This window comes from Zootoca vivipara, chromosome 12 (assembly GCF_965207765.1).
Source record: "Zootoca vivipara chromosome 12, rZooViv2.hap1.1, whole genome shotgun sequence".
NCBI classification, from domain to species: domain Eukaryota; kingdom Metazoa; phylum Chordata; class Lepidosauria; order Squamata; family Lacertidae; genus Zootoca; species Zootoca vivipara.
In genome coordinates this window covers 48,584,809-48,606,605 of record NC_142595.1, presented here as the reverse complement: position 1 = coordinate 48,606,605, position 21,797 = coordinate 48,584,809, and the positions used below count along the sequence as shown (strand labels likewise).

At 50.3% G+C, this 21,797-nt stretch overlaps 1 protein-coding gene across 2 annotated transcripts in view; it reads right to left on the bottom strand.

Annotated features, from left to right (window-relative positions):
* The window catches only part of RNF31 (ring finger protein 31), a 35,553-nt gene that overhangs the window by 9,959 nt on the left and 3,797 nt on the right, over positions 1 to 21,797 (bottom strand). For both annotated transcript variants that reach the window (XM_060281865.2, XM_060281867.2), the window contains exons 2-13: positions 21,141 to 21,332; positions 20,263 to 20,409; positions 19,827 to 19,982; positions 17,446 to 17,505; positions 16,737 to 16,812; positions 13,041 to 13,221; positions 10,318 to 10,696; positions 9,168 to 9,443; positions 6,971 to 7,234; positions 6,150 to 6,332; positions 5,408 to 5,620; positions 264 to 437 (exon numbers count right to left, since the gene is read on the bottom strand). In XM_060281865.2, coding sequence (XP_060137848.2) covers positions 264 to 437; positions 5,408 to 5,620; positions 6,150 to 6,332; positions 6,971 to 7,234; positions 9,168 to 9,443; positions 10,318 to 10,696; positions 13,041 to 13,221; positions 16,737 to 16,812; positions 17,446 to 17,505; positions 19,827 to 19,982; positions 20,263 to 20,409; positions 21,141 to 21,323 — 2,292 coding nt within the window. In that variant the 5' untranslated portion in view covers positions 21,324 to 21,332. The remainder of the gene's footprint in view (positions 1 to 263; positions 438 to 5,407; positions 5,621 to 6,149; positions 6,333 to 6,970; positions 7,235 to 9,167; positions 9,444 to 10,317; positions 10,697 to 13,040; positions 13,222 to 16,736; positions 16,813 to 17,445; positions 17,506 to 19,826; positions 19,983 to 20,262; positions 20,410 to 21,140; positions 21,333 to 21,797) is intronic.

The window sequence follows — 21,797 nt, the reverse complement described above, 5'->3', positions numbered from 1 at the left end:
CAACTCTGAGCATTTTGTGATAAATAAGGGTTTTTTGGTTTGGTTTGGTTAAATAATTAGTTTTTGGTTTGTTAAATACAGTTATATATTACAATTATACATTTTTGTTATTTAAACTATAAATATTACAAAATTATGGTATTTTTTCTCGAAGTGACACACCACCCGAGTTATGCTCGGTTTTTTGGCGAATTTTGACACACCAAGCTCAAAAGGTTGCCCATCACTGATCTAGGATGCAGGAGTGCGCAGAGAGGACGTGCCTGGATATCGAGGGTGGAGAAGTAGTTGATGAGTTCCCCTTCGTCGCTGATCTCGGGCTCTGAGCAGGCCGGACACACCAGGTCCGTGATGTGCTTCTCCTTCACGGCGATGGTGAAGTGCTGGGCAAAGCATTCCGGGCAAATCGTGCACTCGCACGACGTCAGCGACTGCATCTGAAAAAACACACACACACAAGAACAGCCCGGCTGAATGAGACTCTACCATGTGCAATGAATCCCACAAAGCTGAACGAAGGAAGACCCAGGGCAGAAAAAAAGAAATTACTTCTTGGCGCAAGCGTTTAGTTAAGCTGCGGAACTCTCTGCCACAGGAGACAGGGGTGGCCACTGATTCGGATGGCTTTAAAAGAGGACTGGGCAAGAATCCTGGAGGGGAAGAGGGCAATCTATGGCTGCTAGCGACAATGGTTGTGCTCTGACTCCACAGGGCCAGATTTAGGTTTGATGAGGCCCTAAACTACTGAAGGTAATGGGCCAGATTTAGGGCCCTTTATATGTCCAGCTGTCCTTTTGTCAACAACAAATTGTTGCTGTTTTTGGGGTTGAATATATGCTACTATACGAACATGAGTTTGACCAAACTGCGGGAGGCAGTGCAAGACAGGAGTGCCTGGCGTGCTGTGGTCCATGGGGTCACGAAGAGTCAGACACGACTAAGCAACTAAACAACAAAATATGCTACTATAACTTATGGACCTCATAGGTATCTAAAGCCATTTGCCCATGTTGCCATGCAACCAGTCCATGCAGAAAGGAGCAAACCCATGATATTTTAGGGGGCAGGCTAGCAGGCGGGGCCCATGACTTACATCAGAGGAGCCTACACAACACAAAACACTGTTGCGGTATGTAGGTTTTGTTGTATTTGTTTTTTTATCTTATATTTTGGAAATGTACATACAGGTGTTTTTTCCTTTAATTTTTTTGGGGGACCCCCAAGAGAGTGGGGCCCTAAGCTATACATTGTTTAGCTTATAACTAAATCCGGCACTGGCTAGAAGCAGCAATGCTTTTGAATTCCTGTTGCTGAAGGCCAGAGGGTGGGCAGAGTACTGTTGCATTCAGGATCAATCCTTGCCATCGGGGCATCTGGTTGGCCACTGGGAGAACAGGATGCTGGCCCAGATGGGCCATTTGCCTGATCCTGCAGGCTCTTTTCATGTGCTTTTGAGACTAATGTTGTTGTTGTTTAGTCGTTTAGTCGTGTCCGACTCTTCGTGACCCCGTGGACCATAGCACGCCAGGCACTCCTGTCTTCCACTGCCTCCCGCAGTTTGGTCAAACTCATGTTCGTAGCTTCGAGAACACTGTCCAACCATCTCGTCCTCTGTCGTCCCCTTCTCCTTGTGCCCTCAATCTTTCCCAACATCAGGGTCTTTCCCAAGGATTATTCTCTTCTCATGAGGTGGCCAAAGTATTGGAGCCTCAGCTTCACGACCTGTCCTTCCAGTGAGCGCTCAGGGCTGATTTCCTTCAGAATATTTAGCATTTATAACGGGCAATTTATATACTGCTCATGTTTAAACAAACCGCTAGCGGTTTACAGCACAGGTTAAACAGGAAACAGTACCCAAAAAAAGCCAGGGAACTTCGGCATTCTACAAAACACAACAAACAACTAAGCAGAGCATCATCCTCTTTAGGATCAAAATAACCACTGCACGCAAAAGCCAGCTGCAAAAATACAAGGAAAATGAATAACAAACATGGTAAAGAAGTAAACGAAATATCCTCTGAGCCCCAGGAAGTAAAATACTGCAAATGAAAATTAACTTAAAAGGACAATTCAACTTCTTTACAGGGGCGTAGCCAGGATGAAAATTAGGGGCCAAGGGGTGGGGGGAGGGGCCACAGTGGGGCAAGGAACGCTCCCTTCTCCCTTGCCAGCTTTCCCTCCACCTGCCCCGGCGATCGTGGAGGGGGAGGAGGGGGTCGGAGCAGCCCGATTTCGGGCTGCTCCGACCCCCTCCTCCCCCTCCTCGAATGGCAGGGGCGAGGGAGCGCCAGGATCAGCCCGAAATCGGGCTGCTCCGACTCCCTCCTCCCCCTCCGCGATCGGCAGGGGCGAGGGGGCGCCAGGATCAGCCCGAAATTGGGCTGCTCCGATCCCCTCCTCCCCCTCCGCGATCGCCAGGGCGCCAGGATCAGCCCGAAATTGGGCTGCTCCGATCCCCTCCTCCCCCTCCGCGATCGCCAGGGCGGGTGGAGGGAAAGCCCCAGCCCCAGCCCCAGCCTGGCTTTCCCTTCGCCTGCCCCACAGCCAGCCGGCTAGAAGGGACGTCTCCCTTCTCCCTTGCTGGCTGTGGGGCGGGCGGAGGGAAAGCCAGCCAAACGCTTTGCGCGGCTCTGGGGCTTTCCCTCCACCCGTCCTACAGCCAGCCAGGGAGAAGGGAGACGGCACTGGGCAGGCAGCGGGGCAGGCCGGCCAGCGGCCCAGCTTCTGGGGGGGCAACTGCCCCCCTGCCTACGCCCATGCTTCTTTAAATAACAATTAGACCCCCAAGCCCCTCAAAAAGCATCAAAGAGTTTCCCAGTTGCCCTTCCCAAGTCAATTATACCAGACGTAAACAGACCAATCCAATTAAAATTAAATACTGCAGCTGCAACTGACTCCCCCGCTCACTTGGCACAAGCAATGGGAGATCATCTCAGAGCAGATAATCCACACAAAGGCGCAGCTTTTATTTATGCAGAAATGAGAACGTCTCAGGCTAGTTGACCTGACCTTGAGTAAAGAGAAACAGTTAACGCCAGGCAGAAAGTTAATAAGCAAGTTGGGAGGCAGATAAGCAAGTTGGGAGGATTTTTAAAACTCAAGGTCTCCTAAACCAGAATCAAATATAACATCCCATTACATTCCAAAGGCACATACCAGAAAGTACAAATTAATCAGCGACTGAGGTTTTGAGAATGACTGCTTAATTTCTATCCAAATAGGCTTTTTTAAAAAAGCAATTGTTTGCATTTGATCTCCTTTGATAGCCATTGCTAAACTGCGCTACTTTGATGACATAAAAATGCAAGTTTAACCAAAAATCTATTGCAGGCTGTTGCATTAAAAGAGAGAGAGAGAGACGATAAAGATGTAGCTTTACCTTACTGTTATAAAAGGATGTAAAGGTAAAGGGACCCCTGACCATTAGGTCCAGTCGTGACCGACTGGGGTTGCGGCGCTCATCTCGCGTTATTGGCCGAGGGAGCCGGCGTACAGCTTCCGGGTCATGTGGCCAGCATGACAAAGCCGCTTCTGGCGAACCAGAGCAGCACATGGAAACACCGTTTACCTTCCCGCCGGAGCACTACCTATTTATCTACTTGCACTTTGACACGCTTTCAAACTGCTAGGTTGGCAGGAGCTGGGACCGAGCAACGGGAGCTCACCCTGTCACAGGGATTCAAACCGCCGACCTTCTAATCAGCAAGACCTAGGCCAGGGGTAGGCAACCTAAGGCCCGTGGGCCGGATGCGGCCCAATCGCCTTCTCAATCCGGCCCGCGGACGGTCCGGGAATCAGCTTGTTTTTACATGAGCAGAATGTGTCCTTTTATTTAAAAAGCTTCTCTGGGTTATTTGTGGGGCATAGGAATTCGGTCATTTCCCCCCAAAAAATATAGTCCAGCCCCCCACAAGGTCTGAGGGACGGTGGGCCGGCCCACGGCTGAAAAAGATGGCTGACCCCTGCCCTAGGCTCTGTGGTTTAACCCACAGAGCCACCTGCGACCCCTCATAAAAGAATGTAGAGAGGACAAATTGCCAATATTAAGGGGAGGTTTTCTTTATGCTTGCATGACAGTAGATCTGGTAAGCCATTATAGTTTGAAGAGCAATTCTTATATTTTACTGTATTCTGGAAAGTCTGTCTCTCTCTGGATTTGAACACCTCTTAAGGTACCATAACCAAATTTTGCATGGCGGTTCCTGAGATCAAGGAAGTTTTAGTTTATGCTAGGACACCACCTCGAATCAAGATGCCGGACTGAGCCTTTGAAAACGCACCAATTTTTTTTTGGTCTCTTTGAGTTCCTGACCACAGCCACAATGTTGATCACAATGATGACAAGCTTTGCTTTTAAGATGTAATAAAGGTTCTGATCCTCTGTAATCGTATACCAACTCTATTTGGTGCTCTGTATTTCAGACTCTGGAATACAGTGGTACCTTCGTTCTCAAAGGCCAAAAACCTGGAAGTAAGTGTTCTGGTTTTCGAATGTTTTTTGGAAGCCGAATGTCTGATGCAGCTGTCAGCTATTGTTTCCAGGGTGCCTGCACCAATCAGAAGCTGCACCTTGGTTATCAAACATTTTGGAAGTCAAACGGACTTCCGGACTGGATTAAGTTTGGTGCTTTTGTTTTTGCTATTTTGTGCTTTTTGTTTTTGAGGCCTTTTTGGTTAATTTGTTTTTGTGGCTGTGTGGAACCCAGTTCAGCTACTGATTGATTGATTGATTGATTGATTGATTGTGTGACTACAGAAATGGATAAAAGCCCCCCATCCAAACAATGACTATCATCAGTGCAGGTAAGAAAATAATAATAATAATAATAATAATAATAATAATAATACCATAATCTTAATTTTTATCAACTACAATACCGTCTTATTTATTTTATAGTACAGCACATTGATTATTGCTTTCATTTTGTGGATCAATGGTCTTAGTAGATAGTAAAAAGAGAACAACAATTACCAGACCTTTAGAAGGCATCTCAAGGCAGCCCTGTTTAGGGAAGCTTTTAATGTTTGATTTCTGTATTTTAATGTTTTGTTGGAAGCCACCCAGAGTGTCTGGGGGAACCCGGCCAGATGGGTGGGGTATAAATAATATATTATTATTATTATTATTATTATTATTATTATTATTATTATTAAAACTCATGTTAAATTGCTGTTTTAGGGGTTGTTTCTTGAAGTCTGGAACGGATGAATCCGTTTTGTATTACTTTCGATGGGAAAGTGCGCCTTGGCTTTGGAACGCTTTGGTTTTGCAACGGACTTACGGAAAGGATTAAGTTTGAGAACCAAGGTACCACTGTAATTCCTAAAGAGCAACACCGACTGAGCTGGGGGGGGGGGAGTGAACCCTCTCCCAGTGTGGACGCAGCATAGTAGCCGTTTCTGGTACCTTATTGCGAGGCAGGGCCAGGCTGCAGACGGCACACTCCCAGCTCAAGAGACGCTTGATGAAGTCCCGACTGGGCGAGGCCTTGACGGCCTCCACGATGTCGGCCAGCTCCCATCCGCCTTCGCTCGGCTGCTCGAGCATCAAGGAGACCACCAGCTCCGCTCGGCCCCAGCTGGGCAGGGAAAGGGAGGCCAGCAGGCGGCGGAGGAGAGCCTGCAAGGAGGAGAAAGAGTTAGACAGCGCAACAGGAAGGATAATGGCGGCGCCCTCCCCCTCCAGCCACCTCCGAAAGCCCTTAATCCAGGCATGTCCAAAGTCCGTTTGGGGGGCCTAATCCGGCCCGTCGGTCGATTTAATCCGGCACCCATGGCAGTACAGTGGTACCTTGGGTTACAAACGCTTCAGGTTGCTAACTCCGCTAACCCAGAAATAGTACCTTGGGTTAAGAACTTTGCTTCAGGATGCGAACAGAAATCGCACAGTGGCGGCAGGAGGGCCCATTAGCTAAAGTGGTGCCTCAGGTTAAGAACAGTTTCAGGTTAAGAACGGACCTCCGGAACGAATTAAGTTCTAAACCAGAGGTACCACTGTCTATGTCCTGGGTAAAATCCTTAAAAAAGCAACTTCAATCCTAAAAAAAAAGAACTCAACAACTTTGGGGTTAAATCCGCCAAAAAGCTCAACAGCTGTGGTTGTCCCTCGCGCATGTTCACTTCATCAAATCTGGTCCTCTCTCTCTCACCTGTCGGTCGGGGCTGTGGAAGTCAAAGGGAGGGTCTTCATTCTCCCACAAGCGCTGAAGAAAGGGCTCCAACCGCTGGCACTGCAGTTGCGTCAATGCTTGCCACAAATCCCCGTTGTTTTGGTACAGGGCCTGCAGCACGGGGCCACGCTCCTCAAAGCCCAGCGCCTTCAGCTCCCGCAACTGCACGGAAAAGAGGGTGTATTCAGCCAGATCCCGCCCTTCCGGTGGCCCACAGCGCAGAGCTCGGCTTCCAAAAGCACTCTGCATGTGCTCGGAGGAGCTCTATTACAATTTTTTCCCCGGGAGGGGCACATCCAGGGACTGAGCGAATTAGCTCAAATAAAGCTTTGCCTCAAGCACATCCCTGCCCCTTCCGGCCCAGCAGCCCGCACGCTTTCAAAACGCAGCGCAGCGTCCCCGAACAAGGCCCTTTTCACCAGCAAATTGTTCCTATTCTTAATGAATCCCACTGAGTGGTCAGACTCCTACACTGGCCTCTCCTCACCCGGCTGCCCATTTCCCCGGGCCTCCCCAACTTCTTCCAGACATTGGGCTCAGGTGCGAATTCTGCCCCAAGGCTCCACCCACAAAATATAGCCCCCCCCTCTTCACAAGCACCTCCCCTTTCTCCAGAACCTATCCTGAATGGCTGGCCTGGCCCCACCCACTTCCCAGATCACCCTTGAAGGCCGTCTCCATTTTCCAAGCTCCGCCCACTTCCTGGAAAGCCCCTCGACAGCTCATGCTGGGTTCTCCCAAAATATTTTCCCCCTACAACACAACCTCTTTGTCCAGTGGCCCGTCCCGTCCCGGCTTACCTTCCTGCGCCGCGCGCTGAGGCATCGGCTGACGGCCTCGTCCACGTCCCCCAGGCTCTCTGTCCAAGCTGCTTGGACTTCCTGGCGGGTCAAGACCCCCAGCCCTCCGCCGGGCTCCTGCTCGCCTCGCTGTGTGGCCAGCTCAGCCACGCCTTCCAGCACCCCAGGGAGCTCCGAATTCAGCCACGCCAGGGGAAGCTCTGCCCCAGAGTAGCGCAAGGCGGCCGCCACCAATTCAGGGGCCAAGCCGACCTTTTCCGCTTCCTGCGGGGAAAAGAAGGGAAGGGTTCGAGGCCCAGGTCCGAAAGCGCAGGAGGTCTGAGCCTGCGTCAGATCCAGCAAGGGGCTTTTCAAGCTGGTCGGCAACTCTCTTGGCCGGGTCAGGAGGACTCAGACTCATAGCTGCCAAGTACCCCGTTTTCCCTGGGAAACCCCCGTTTTTACTTACCTTTTCCCGGTGGTCCCCCGCATCACTTTGTCTCCCGTTTTCCTCCGTTATTTTCTCCTGCTGGCGGCCATTATTTTTTCTTTCCGATTTGCCCTTCTATGGGCACCAAAAATGGCCGCCGCCGACACCGGAACTCGCGTCTATGTACTTCCTGACATGCGTACAAGCGACTTTTGAAGCCGGCGGTGGCCATTTTTGGTGCCCATAGAAGGGCAAAGCGACACCGTAAGTTACGTCGACGGAAGCTCCGGTGTCACACGGCTGCCGGTCCCGGATTCTGCAGTCCGGGACTTGGAAGGTAAGCTCAGACTCAGGAGGGAGAAGGAAGGCCTGATACTCGCGCCTGAAAAAGGGGTCTCCGCAGCCACACCCCAAAATCTTCTCTCTCCTCCTCCACCCCCCAATTCTGTCATGCCAACAGAAAATGCCGAAAAGAGGTCCCCAAACCATTTAGGCCTCAGGGGAAACCTAAGACATGCCCATTTTGCAGAAGAAAAACCGACAAAGCTCAGAAACACCTCCATCCCGCAGGTGAAACTGCAACACACAACTTCAAAATAAATAAATCAAGGCGGGGGGAAGCAGGCAACTGCCCCTCCTCAAATGAACAACTGCCCCCACAAAAAAGAGATCTGAATAAATAAAGGAAGGCTCTTGGACTTTGATGGGCACCCAGGCGGGAATGAGAGCACGGCGGTGCCCTCAATTGCCACCTGGGGGGTCTCAGCTGAAAGAGGGGGACGCAGAACCCCCCCTTTGTTGTACCCACTCCCAATTCCTCAGCTGAAAATCCACACACACAAAACTGCTTTGCCTTGTACCAAAACGTCCTTCAAAAAGCACTCTGAATTATTCTCTCTGTGTGTGAAATTAAACACGGCTTTTTAGAATACTCCCCACTCAAATGCATCACGGTGTAAAAATACCCTATTTTTTTCGGACCATAACACACGCTTAGTTTTTAGAGGAGGAAAACCAGGGGGGGAAATATTCTGAACGAAACAGTGGATGTATGATTTTTGTGGTTCATGCTGCGGCCACAGACATGATATGTGATTTGACGGTGAATTTGGGGTGACCCAATGCAAAATTCCCGAGGACCCATGTGCTTTTACCTCCCCCCTCCCAGGCAGCCTCCTTTATTGCAAGCGTCCCTTAACTGGCTTGCCGATCAACTGCTTCATTTTAACACCCTCTCTCCCTCTTGTTTGCCTTCCTTAGCTGGAGCAGTTTTTTCCCCTTTTCTTCTAATTGCTCTCCTCATACCTTGCTTTAGTACTCTCCTAGCAAGTTCGCTGTCTTAACCTCCCCGCTCCCAGGCAGCCTCCTTTATTGTTAGTGTTCCTTATCCCGCTGCATCCGCTCCATAACACACACAGAGGTTTCTCCTTACTCTTGAGGAGGAAAAAACTGCATGTTGTGGACCGGAAAATACGGTAATCTGCCGTTTTGAAGCTGAAAACGCAGAATACCATTTTAGAATTAGGGCAGAGAGGTAGAAGCATTTTGGTCTGAGATGCCGACATTTAGACCATCTAAACCAGGAGTGGGGAAGCCTCTTTTTTTCCAGCCTGGGGGGGAACGTTCCCTTTTTCCCGGGGGTCAGGGGCAAAAGTGGGCGGAGCATCACATGTAAATAAGGGCAGTGAGGGGTGTGGCCTGAGGAGAGGGCCAGGCAGGGACTCCTGCAGGGCCACTCATCCGCCCCTTGCAAGCCTGATTGCCTGTGGACAGTCAGATGATTCTCACCCGGATCATGGCCACCATCTTCTGCCCGTCCTCCCGCAGTTTCTCCTGCCTCCGACGCTCCTCCTCCTCCTGGGAGACGGGCAGAGCCTTCCGCAGACTCCTCAGATCGGCTTTGAGCTCCGCCGCCCCCTTCCTCGACCTTTCGTCCTCCTCCGGCTTGGCGTGGGGCCGCGAGGGCTCGGGGCCCCCTCGCTGGCTGGTGCAGTTGCACATCTCGCACACCCGCCCGGGGCACTTGTTCCAGAAGGTGCAGTGCTCGCACTGCCAGCCAGAGGCCTGGAGGAGAGGGAACCGCAGAGAATCATAGAGCTGGAAGGGACCCCCGAGGGTCATCTAGTCCCACCCCCAGCAATGCAGGATCCTTTTGCCCAACGTGGGGCTTGAACCCACCACCCTAAGGTTAAGGTGCAGATTGACGTGCGGCAGCACCCCGTCAGCGGATGGACGGAAGAGCGAAAGCTGTGTGGGATCGGTTGCAAGAGGAAATTCCCTGCACAGAGCAAAATTTACACCGGGGGCTTAGTTTGGTCAGAATCGAGTGTACGCTTCCAGAGGTAACACTAAATACATCGTTTCTGGTCAATGAGCCACCATAGCCGCTAGAGGACCACGGAAATCTGTGTCCTGGGCTTTGTAGATTAATCTACCCATGTACTACTGGTAGGTAGGTAAAAAGGTAAAGGACCCCGGGACAGTTATGTCCAACCTATGGGGTGCGGCGCTCATCTTGCTTCAGGCTGAGGGAGCTGGCGTTTGTCCACAGACAGCTTTCCGGGTCACGTGGCCAGCTTTTGGCACAACGGGACACCGTGACGGAAACCAGAGCGCACGGAAACGGCGTTTACCTTCCCGCTGCAGTGGTACCTATTTATCTACTTGCACTGGCGTGCTTTTGAACTGCTAGGTGGACAGGAGATGGGACGGAGCAACGGGAGCTCACCCCGTCGTGGGGATTCGAACCGCCGACCTTCCGATCGGCAAGCCCAAGACCACAGCGCCACCCGCGTCCCCTACCCTTGTACTATCTGAAACCCACGTTGGTTGCCGGATGTGAAATACATTGCTCTCCTACCCCACTAAATAAATGGATCCAAGGGAAAGCGCCACCAAAGGAATCCCAAATTGTCCTCTGGCCCAGAGGCACACTTACGTCTTCCTGTTGCGGCCCTGGCTCTTTGCCCCAGGCGATGAGGGGCTTTGCGTCCCCCGTCCCCGGCTTCCCCGCCAGGCGGGGTCTGTCGCACATGGCACACAGGACCGTGGCCGGCTCGTTCTCAAAGGTGCACGACTGGCAAGCCCAGCGCCCCCGGGCCAGCTGCCCCAAGCTGGCCAGCTCGTCCTCGGGCAACGGGTTCTTGCAGCCGCGGGGCCGGTCGCAGGACACGCAGAGGACGGAGCGGGCGTCGTTGTTCATGCGGCAGGCGGCGCAGGACCAAGGGAGCCGCTGGGTGGTCAGGCTGTGCCAGGGCGGCATTAGGGGTTCTGTCGGAGGCCTCAGGGACCCAGCGTCAGAGGTCATCAGGGTCACGCTGAAAAGAGAGCGGAAACCAAGGCAAAAGAGAAGCGCTGGTCAGCAGCAAGCGAAGCATATGCTGCAAACCGCCCAGATGGAAGCCAGCCTGCAAATTTAAAAAATGACCCAACGAGTCCCCTCAGGGGATGGCGCCCATAGCTGCCAAGTCTCCCGTATTCCCCGGGAAATCCCCGTTTTCCCAGCTGTTCCTAGATGAAAAAAACGGATTTTTTTTGTTTCCCCCCGGTTTATTCTGCCGCGGCGGCCATTTTTGAACTGGGCGGAGCATGCTCAGAAGCGACTTTTGATGCTGCTCTGCCCAGTTCCAAAATGGCGGCAGCGCTACTTCCGGTCTGCTACTTCTGCCCTGTCCCTTATTTCTCCGACAGCAACTTGGCAGGTATGATGGCGCCATTTTCTGTTTTGCTCGGGGGGGGGGGCAAAATGCCTCAGGCCAGCCCTGTAAGCTATCAATGCAATTTGTTCCTTTTGAGTCAGCAGAGTTGAGCAGAAAGTCTTCCAGAATCTTCTTACACCTGAAGGAGCATCTCCCCCCCCCATTGTTCAGCCGGGACACTGAGGTCCAGTTCCGAGGGCCTTCTGGCGGTTCCCTCGCTGCGAGAAGTGAGATTGCAGGGAACCAGGCAGAGGGCCTTCTTGGTGGTGGCGCCCACCCTGTGGAACGCCCTCCCCTCAGATGTCAAGGAAATAAACAACTATCTGACTTTTAGAAGACATCTGAAGGCAGTTCTGTTCAGGGAAGTTTTAAATGTTTGACGTTTTATCGTGTTTTTAATACTCCATTGGGAGCTGCCAAGAGTGGCTGGGGAAACCCAGCCAGATGGGTGGGCTATGAATAAGAAAATTATTATTATTATTATTATTATTATTATTATTATTATTATTATTATTTCATAGTTCAGCTCATCTGTGGGCAAATTTCCACATGGGAATAAGGTAAAGGTAAAGGCAAATGACCCCTGGACATCCCGTTCGTGTTCTGCTTAAAGTATTTATTGAAGACTTAACGTGACAACTACTGTTGTGTAAGGGAAATAAGGTAAATCGTTCCTCCCCTCTGCTCTTTAGCCATGTGGCCAGAGTAACATCCTCACTTCTCCTTCAGAGCATGTCTAATAAAGAAGCCTGTTGCCAAGGGAACCCTGCATGATGTTGGGATAAATCTTGTTTTTTTCCGGGCAGAACTATGCAAGGATCATATCAAGGCTATTTTTAGACCACACACACACATTCTGCAGGAATGGGCGTTGACGGGACCCGGATGACCACATCTTCTAAGCCAAAGGGCACCTTTTGGGAGCGGACTATTTGCTTTAGTTTCAGAACCGTGAGGGAAACGGTCAAGGGTTGCCCTCCCTACGATGCTTCTGCCCGCCAGAAATAAAACGGCTGCTAAAAACTAAAAAGCACGAAGCGACTTTTAGGACACCCCTGACACGACGACGCTGAAATATCTGCTTTTTGTAGATTTCAGCTCGGCATTCAAGACCATTCTACCGCGACGTCTGATAACTAAATTGGGAAATCTGGGGCTCCCGCTATCACTCCGTGGGTGGATCCTGGACTTTCTTTCAAATCGCTCCCAGAGGGTCCAGTTGGGCCCTTATATGTCTAACATGCTTAGGTCTAACACAGGAACACCACAAGGATGTGTGCTTAGTCCGCTCCTTTATACTCTTTATACGTATGATTGTGTCGCTGCCCACCCTAGAAATAGGGTTGTCAAATTTGCAGATGACACAACCGTGACCGGGCTCATCTCTGATAAGGAGGGTGAAACGGAGTATAGAGATGAGGTGGAGTGGCTGACAGAGTGGTGCAGAGTTAACAACTTGCTCATAAATACAAAGAAAACAAAGGAGCTTGTGGTGGACTTTAGGAGACAGAAGAACGAGGTCCAGCCAGTTTTGATTGACGGAATTTGTGTGGAGAGGGTAACAACGTTTAGATTACTAGGCATTGAGTTACAGGAGGATCTGTCCTGGAGTGTTAATACAAGGGGGCTTGTGAAGAAGGCGCAGCAGAGACTGTATTTTTTGAGAATTTTAAGGAAAAACCACCTTCCACAAAAGCTGCTGCTTGCCTTCTATCACTGTGCCATACAGAGCGTGCTCACGTACGGTTTATGTGTGTGGTACGGAAGCTGCCATCTTTGGAGGGGTGGGGTGGGGAATCCCATTTCCTCCTCATGAAGTGAGCAGAACAGAGGCGGGGAATGTCCACCCCGAGTAAAACCGTCCCAGGAAAGGGGCCTAATTATTTGCCTTTGTGAATGCAGCTTGGGGGCAGAAAGATTGAAAGGCGGAAGCAGAGTCAAAGTGGGGGTCGGTTGTGCTAACCTGGGTGCAGGGGGGCTACGCCAAGCTTGCTCCTTCATGGGCACCCGGCAGTGATGGATCCGCGAGGGGTGCTTGTGGAAGAGGCGGTCACAGTCTGGGCACAGGGACTGGGCGCAAGCGGGGCAATGTAGCAATGGAGGCTCCAAACCACACAGCAAGCAGGATTCTGGGGGCAGGTAACCTGGGTGGGAGGGGGAGAGAGAATCAGGAACGCCCCCGCCCCTCTGTCTTTTGGGACAAGAAAACCTGAATGTTGCAGTCTAATTGCCCCCCCCCCAAAAAAACCCAATCTGCTGTACCTCTACTACACCTGAGGAAGAGACAAAGACTGCTGAAGAACCATTTCACACAGCCGATGCTTCTTTCTACAGCCACGAGTTCTAGAAACATCCTTCCTACAGTGGAACCTCGGCTGTCGAACGTAATCCGTTCTGGAAGACCGTTCGACTTCCGAAACGTTCAACAACTGAGGCTCAATGGGCGGTGTAGTGAAATAGATAATTTTGTGTATGAAAAATTTTATACTCTTATTCATCCTGGTGCACTCCGGGAGCACCAGAAGGGATGCCGGGATCAGCTAAAGCCCAGCATTCATGGGAAGATGCCTCTTTGCCCTTTAAAAAGGAATGCTTTGTTAGCTGAATTGCCTCCTGAATCTGTTTACCCTCACCCGATTTATATGTTAATGTAGAATGTGCTTTAGCTGTGAAGAGGATGTTTATTTGGGAAGTGGTGAGATCAGGGACGCAGGTGGCGTTGTGGGTTAAACCACAGAGCCTAGAGCTTGCCAATCATTCTGATCGGCGGTTCGAATCCCTGCAACGGGGTGAGCTCCCATTGCTTGGTCCCAGCTCCTGCCAACCTAGCAGTTTGAAAGCACGTCAAAGTGCAAGTAGATAAATAGGTACCGCTACAGCGGGAAGGCTGGGGACCCAGGTGGCGCTGTGGGTTAAACCACAGAGTGTAGGGCTTGCTGATCAGAAGGTCGGCGGTTTGAATCCCTGCAACGGGGTGAGCTCCCGTTCCTCGGTCCCAGCTCCTGCCCACCTAGCAGTTCAAAAGCACATCAAAGTACAAGTAGATAAATAGGGACTGCTCCAGCGGGAAGGTAAACGGTGTTTCCGTGTGCTGCTCTGGTTCGCCAGAAGCAGCTTTGTCATGCTGGCCACATGACCTGGAAGCTGTCTGTGGACAAACGCCGGCTCCCTCGGCCTATAGAGCGAGATGAGCGCCGCAACCCCAGAGTCGGACACGACTGGACCTGATGGTCAGGGGCCCCTTTACCTTTAAGATCACAGGTTATCTGCCTAATTGGCGTAGTGCAGGCACCCCCAAACTGCGGCCCTCCAGATGTTTTGGCCTACAACTCCCATGATCCCTAGCTAACAGGACCAGTGGTCAGGGATGATGGGAATTCTAGTCCAAAACATCTGGAGGGCCGAAGTTTGGGGATGCCTGGCGTAGTGTCTCCAGATGTGGCAAGAGGGGGAGCCTGAGAACTATTTGGGAGTTTCCCTAGTTTCCAACTTTGAAGTAGTAAATAAGGAGCAGCTGGTTTGGTACATGACAGCTGAAAGATCAATGTGTATTAACTGATGATTGGCCAGTTCATATCTACACCTTTGTTTTCACTGGTTATTTCTCGGGATCCCACCAGGTAGATTTTGCTTACAGTAAATATGGGAAGGCAGGGAATGTTTTTTGCTCGATGCCATTATCCTGGAGTGGATGTCATCATGCAGGATTTAGACTTTGTTATCTTCGCTACTTATGTGTAAGTTAGTGAGGCTTTATAATGTTTTAATTTTCCTATTTGTAACCTTTTGTTGAGAACTGTATCTTTGTGGCTTATCCCTTGTTCTTTAATAAATTCTAAAAAGGGACATTTTGTCTGAGTTTTGTCTCCTTTCGACTCCAAAGCTAACTCTGGTACCTGGCTGCTCGACCCTACCAATCATCTTTTGCCTGCGTTACTTGCGAGTAACTCAGTGGGGGCAGTGAACTACCCGGTTAAATTTTGTATAAAAACGTGATTGAGTGAGAGAGAGCACCTCGGCTTGCCCTTGTGGAATCCAGTCAGGCCCGTCCTAGCCATAGAGGCTAGTGGCGCGGAGAACCATGGCGCAGGGCGCTGGAAGGGCGCCAAGTGAGCGCAGGGTTCCGGCGATCTGGCCAGGACTGCGCTCCTTCTCTGAGGACTCCGCGCTGCGCCTCCTTCTCGTTTCCCCAGCTCTGGGTTCCGCTCAGTCGAGCTTCGCCACCAGCGCGCGCACAGCGCCCAAGCAGCTCTTGCTGGTCCCGCAGTGCGTGCGCTGGTGGCGAAGCTTGACTGAGCGGAACCCAGCGCTGGGGAAGCGAGAAGGAGGCGCAGCGCAGAGTCCTCGGAGGTGGCCTCCCGCTGCTGCCGCGGTCCGCTTGGCACTCCCGGGCCCTTGGAGAGGCGCTGGAGGGGGGCGCTGGAGGGACCTAGCGCCAGGGCGCTGGGTGAGCTTAAGACAGCCCTGAATCCAGTGACTCCTTGGATGAGGAGGCTGGAGTGGAGGGGGGCCAGGGGGGTGTCTCTTGCCCGTTCACTACAGGCGGCCAACAAATTCCATTGAGAGTCACTAAAATAATGTTTAACAAAGTAAGAGATTGAAAAATGAGATATTTTAATTGGTTGTTTGTTTTTTCTTTTTGTGTTGTATTTTTCTTCTTTTTTAGAATTTAATGGGATCAAATATAAATAGCTGGGGGGACACCAACCCGTATCTCTCCTTGTCATCCTAGGGTCTCTTGGTGGCAGGGGGAGGCTCTGGGGGAAAGGAGGGGGGTGAGGACAAACCCATCTATAAAATGGACTACCTTCGACTCTCATCGTCCACGGGAATCTCTTGTGGCAGAAGGGGACTTGTGGAGGGAGGGAGAGAAGGTGGATGGATATGTTTTTTATGTTTTTGTTTTTTGTGTTATTATATAAAACCAATAAAAATTATATATATATATATATATAAGCAAATTCCATTGAGAGAGAAACGCACCTCGGAAGCCGTTCAGAAATGGAAGCATTCACTTCCAGGTTTTTGGCATTCTGAATTTTTCGGGTTCCGAGACGCTCGAAAAAACCGAGGTTCCACTGCATTATTCTTTTGTTAACATCTCGAGTGCCAGGTTTTCAGGATGCTAAAGGACCTGCAACTACTTATTCCACCTGCCTATTTCATGCTTTTGCTTTTCATTTTAAAAATTGTTGTTGTAGGATCATAGAATTGGAAGTGACTGTAAGTGTCAGCCCCCTGCAATGCTCGAATCTCAACTAAAGCATCCATGATAAGGCAGCCATCCAACCTCTGCTTAAAAACCTTCAAGGGAGGAGAGTCCACCACCTCCCAACGGAGACCGTTCCACTGTCAGAACAGCTCTTAGTGCCAGAAAGTTCTTCCTGATGTTTCGCCGCAAACTCATTTCTTGTAACTTGAAGCCATTGGTTCGAGTCCTACCCTCCAGAGCAGGACGGGACTCGAACCAATGGCAGGGGCAAAACCATCTTCTCTGTTCCATGCACGTTATAAAACGAAAACTACTTTACAAAACAAATTAAGATTTGTGAACCAAATTCATGCACGGCGGAACAATCACGCCGACACCTGACAGGCAGATATTCAACTGGAAAAGCCCCACGCTATTTCCACCGCCAACCTCTTGGTATCCCTTTACCTGTGGGCGATAATGTCGAAACAGCGCGTGGCGGTATCACTTCTTGAACAGGGAAGGCGTCTGCGATTAGGCCGGCCTGGGAAATAGAAAAGGACATCACCTGTCTGGGCTGTTAGGGGACAGGTATTTTGTCCACCTTTGGTCCTTGCCCCCAATTGCACTCAGCTCTCACATGTGGGTCCTAGAAGCCGTCAGCATGCAACAGTGGCCAGCCAGACCCCGGGAACAGGATTAGGCCAGGGTAACATAGCTGCCAAGTCTCCCGTATTCCCCGGGCAACCCCAGTTTTTCCAGCTGTTCCCAGCCGGAAAAACGGAACACCCCCCCCCGGTTTATTCTGGCGCAACAGCCATTTTGGAACTGGGCAGAGCAGCATCAAAAGTCGCTTCTGAGCATGCTCCGCCCAGTCCCAAAATGGCGGCAGTGCTACTTCCGGTCTGCTACTTACGGCCCAGACCCTTATTTCTCAGGCCGGAACTTGGCAGCTATGCAGGGTATTCTGAGGATTGCTGTCAGAACCACAGCAGAGGCAATGACACACACACACACACGGTTCTGAGCCAGCCAGTAGGGCTGGGGTGGCCCCACAGCTTCATTAATGCCCATCTGAAACTCAAATGGACGAAAACACAAAGATCTTCTCAGCTCCCTCTCTGCTAGCTAAGCTCCTGGGGTTTTATGCCTGCCTCTGTCCCCTCACCTGACTCACCTGTAAGCTGTCCCCGCCCTGCATTAGTTCCTGCAACACCCGAGGATTGGGGTGGTTGTCCTAAAAAGGAAGAAAAAAAAGAACCATGAGGCTATGTGGCCTGCTGAATTTATAATAATAATTTATTACTTATACCCCGCCCATCTGGCTGGGTTTCCCCAGCCACTCTGGGTGGCTCCCAACGGAGTATTAAAAACATGATAAAACATCAAAAGCTCCCCTACACAGGACTGCCTTCAGATGTCTTCTAAAAGTCAGGTTTATTTCCTTGACATCTGGTGGGAGGGCGTTCCACAGGGCGGGAGCCACCACCAAGAAGGCCCTCTGCCTGGGTTCCCCCCCCCAACTTTCCAATTCCAACAAGGGTGCTAAAAAGTTCCAACGTGACTAAGGAATTCAAAAGGTTACATTAATATAATTTAGCTTTGCGTGATAGGATGTTATGCAAAATTGCAAGGAATTCATTAAAAATTATTGCCTATTGTACTTGCCGTTGTATTACATTGCTATTTTTTTGTTTATAATTAGCACTACCTGAACTTTCCAGAAGTTAAAATTCTTTGATTTTCCAAAAGTAGTTTATGAGCTTCTTCATTAAATGTAGATTTACCAGGCTAAATGTTGTCCAGACACAAAAATAACAGCACATTCGAATTCCACACATATTTTAAAGACTGCTCACTGAATAAATTTGCATAAATCAAGTGTCACTCTCTAAAATGACAGGCCCTATTATTTTGTGTCCTGGGGCGTTTTGTTGAAGTGAGAACTGATGTAAGAAAATTGCTGAGTGATGTTGGGGTTGTGTATTTAGATTTCCTTTGTGTAGTGTGAACATGGAAGTGAACGATGTTTTTCGGTGGTTGTATTATTGGGTGTGTTTGAAGATTTATGATTTTTCAAAATGACATTATAATTATGTTGCATTTTAATGTATCTCAATATATTTCAACGCAGTATTATTTGAGTGTTTTCCTCACGTCTAGAGGTAAAGGTAAAGGGACCCCTGAGCATCAGGTCCAGTCGTGACCGACTCTTGAGGTCGGTCACATTATCGGCCGAGGGAGCCGGCGTACAGCTTCCAGGTCATGTGGCCAGCATGACAAAGCCGCTTCTGGCAAACCAGAGCAGTACACGGAAACGCCATTTACCTTCCCGCTGTAGCGGTTCCTATTTATCTACTTGCATTTTGACGTGCTTTCGAACTGCTAGGTTGGCAGGAGCTGGGACCAAGCAACAGGAGCTCACCCCGTTGCAGGGATTCGAACCGCCGACCTTCTGATCAGCAAGCCCTAGGGCTCTGTGGTTTAACCCACGAGCTTTATTTAATTCTGCTACTTAAAAAGTGGAATTAAGATTATCATTAGCAGCAGTAGTGATGTAAAGTTTCAAATGCGTAATTTGCACTTTTTGTTGCTTGTATGGATTCCTTTTCGCTGCCATCTGTAAGCCGCTTAGAGATTTCTGTTGACATAGGAACTGACCAAATTAAAGATACAGTACTGTAAATGAAAAAACTCATTCTCAGCTGGGAACCCAAAACCCGTCCATCGCTATCTTTCTGAATGAGGTAACTGTGCCCCTGAAGGACCAGGTGTGCAGCCTGGGAGTCATTTTGGACTCACCGCTGTCCATGGAGGCGCAGGTCAATTCTGTGTCCAGGGCAGCTGTCTACCAGCTCCATCTGGTACGCAGGATGAGACCCTACCTGCCCGCAGACTGTCTTGCCAGAGTGGCGCATGCTCTGGTTATCTCCCGCTTGGACTACTGCAATGTGCTCTACGTGGGGCTACCTTTGAAGGTGACTCAGAAACTACAACTATTCCAGAATGCGGCAGCCAGACTGGTGACTGGGATTGGCCGACGAGACCATATAACACCAGTCTTGAAAGACCTACATTGGCCCCCAGTATGTTTCCGAGCACAATTCAAAGTGTTGGTGCTGACCTTTAAAGCCCTAAACGGCATCAGCTCAGTATACCTGAAGGAGCGTCTCCACCCCCATCGTTCTGCCCGGACACTGAGGTCCAGCTCCGAGGGCCCTCTGGCAGTTCCCTCCCTGTGAGAAGTGAGGTTACAGGGAACCAGGCAGAGGGCCTTCTCGGTGGTGGCGCCCGCCCTGTGGAACGCCCTCCCATCAGATGTCGAGGAAACAAACAACTACACAACTTTCCAAAGACATCTGAAGGCAACCCTGTATAGGGAAGCTATTAAGGCCTGATGTATCATGTGTTGTTTTATATTCTGTTGGAAGCCACCCAGAGTGGCTGGGGAAACCCAGTCAGATGGGTGGGGTACAAGTAATAAGTTGTTGTTGTTGTTGTTGTTGTTTGTTTCTCCCCCACATCCAAGTGCTTCTGGGTCTCAGGGTTCCACCATACCGAAATGAGGAGATTCAGTTCAGCCCGTAGAATCATGACATCCACCGTGATCGAGGCCACGTGAGCGGTATCTGGCTCCAGCAGATGTTCTGGGAAGCAAAGTCCGTCCGTCTGTTCCTCCGAATATCCGTAGAGGCGAAGGACGTCCCGCCCTCCCTGCCAGGAACGTGGGACACACAATAAATGGGCTGGGGTGACAACTAGAGGAGGGGGTCAGTTGGGACACAGCTTAGCTCGGCCTCTGCTAGGAACAGGGCCTTATCTGTGTGGGCCCCCTTCTCAATGGAATATCTTTCACCAGACTCATGCTATTAGTTGTAAAAACAAAAACAACTCAGAAGGATATAAGAGCAGGGAAGAGCCTAGTGATTGAGCCCGGTGCTGAAAAAATACCAAAGGAAGGGGTGGGCAGGCAGAAAGGGAATGTTTCTCTGACCTGGATGGTGTCCACTGTGTCCCGGAAAACGGGGTTGTTGAACTTGACGGTCCTCCAGAAGCGGGGCTTGTGTGGGTTCAACAGGTTGCGCCCATATTTCTCCAAGATGTTCAGGGCAGTGGAGAGGGTGCGAAGGTCCTTTTGAGGCTGGGGAAGGGTTCGAAAAGTGCTGTTGTCTCTTTGCACGTGCGTACATAAACCCCAATCTCCAAATCGCACGAGGCTGTACTAAACTCTTCTAAGAATCCCTTTCCTTTGGGGTTTTCGTTTGCCAGGCTCGGACCCTTCCAGAGGCCAGTTGGCAGTGCCACCTCTCAAGCATTCAGAGGAGTTCACGACGCATTCACACCGCCTTACACATCTCATGAACTTTACCTCTTATCTTAGGGACTAGAACCTTGCACCTGGGGCGTCTTTTTAAATAAACAGTGGAGGCCCTCAGGATTCTGAGGCAGGAGCTATTCCATTCTCCGCCTGTGCGAGGGAACCGCACTGCAAACGATAAATGCCACCGTGACCCAGCCCCGCTACCAGGCTAAATCCCAGCACCCCAAAACAAAACTTTGTTTACTAAGCTCAATCCTCACTTCTACATAACGACTAGTTTCGCCGATGCACCTAGAAAAGGGTTTGTTTCCTTTCCATCACCACCCCTTCCTTGTGTGGAAGCCGCATTGCAGGCAGACATTCCACAGGTTAAGCTCCCACCTGCCCATAGCATCAGAGCTCTTGCAGGGAGAGACACGCAGTAGTTTTGCCTGCCCGACTTCTGAATCTCCATCTTCCCCCCAAAAAATTTCAACCCCCCACCCCGGTTTTCCAGACCCCCACCCCCACCATTGTGCACGCGCGCACACACAGAGACACTGTCCCCTTACCTGCCCCTGGGTATTTGCTCGTACAATACCCTTGGCATCTATTTCCAGGTATTTCTGGGCTGGGGGAAACGGCATCTGTAGCAGACGCTGTACAGTCTCTGGGTTCTGCTCTAAGGGATTCTCGATCAAAGCAGCTACCAGCTCGTCCCGGAGAGCCATGAATTGGCGCTCCACTTCTCCCATGGCTGCTACCTAAGGAAGAGGAGAAGAAAATATGCAAGAGAAAAGAAAGATGCTCTCCTACGATATCTGTTGGGTTTAACCAGGTATTCCTGTCACCCACCAAAGGGAAAAAAATAACCTCAGATCAGGGCTAATTTTTTTTTTCATGCATGCATTACCAGACTCATATGACAACTTTCCTTCAAAGGAACTCAAGGCAGAGTTCATGGCGGGGAGAGGGCGAAATCTGTTTTGTCTTCACAACAGCCCTGAGAGGTAGGATAAGATGGTGGTGCTCTACCAAAGAGAAACATCACTGCTTAGCAGGAATTTGATCTAAGTCAAACTCTCTATCCTACCACACCATCATGATGTTAATTCTTTTTTTGTAAGTGTTTTTTTCCAATTAGTATTCCATTTTACAATGTATATAAAACAGAGAGAACAATTTTAGCAACGGGCAAAAAGCAAAAGGTGAAAAAACTAAATGATAAA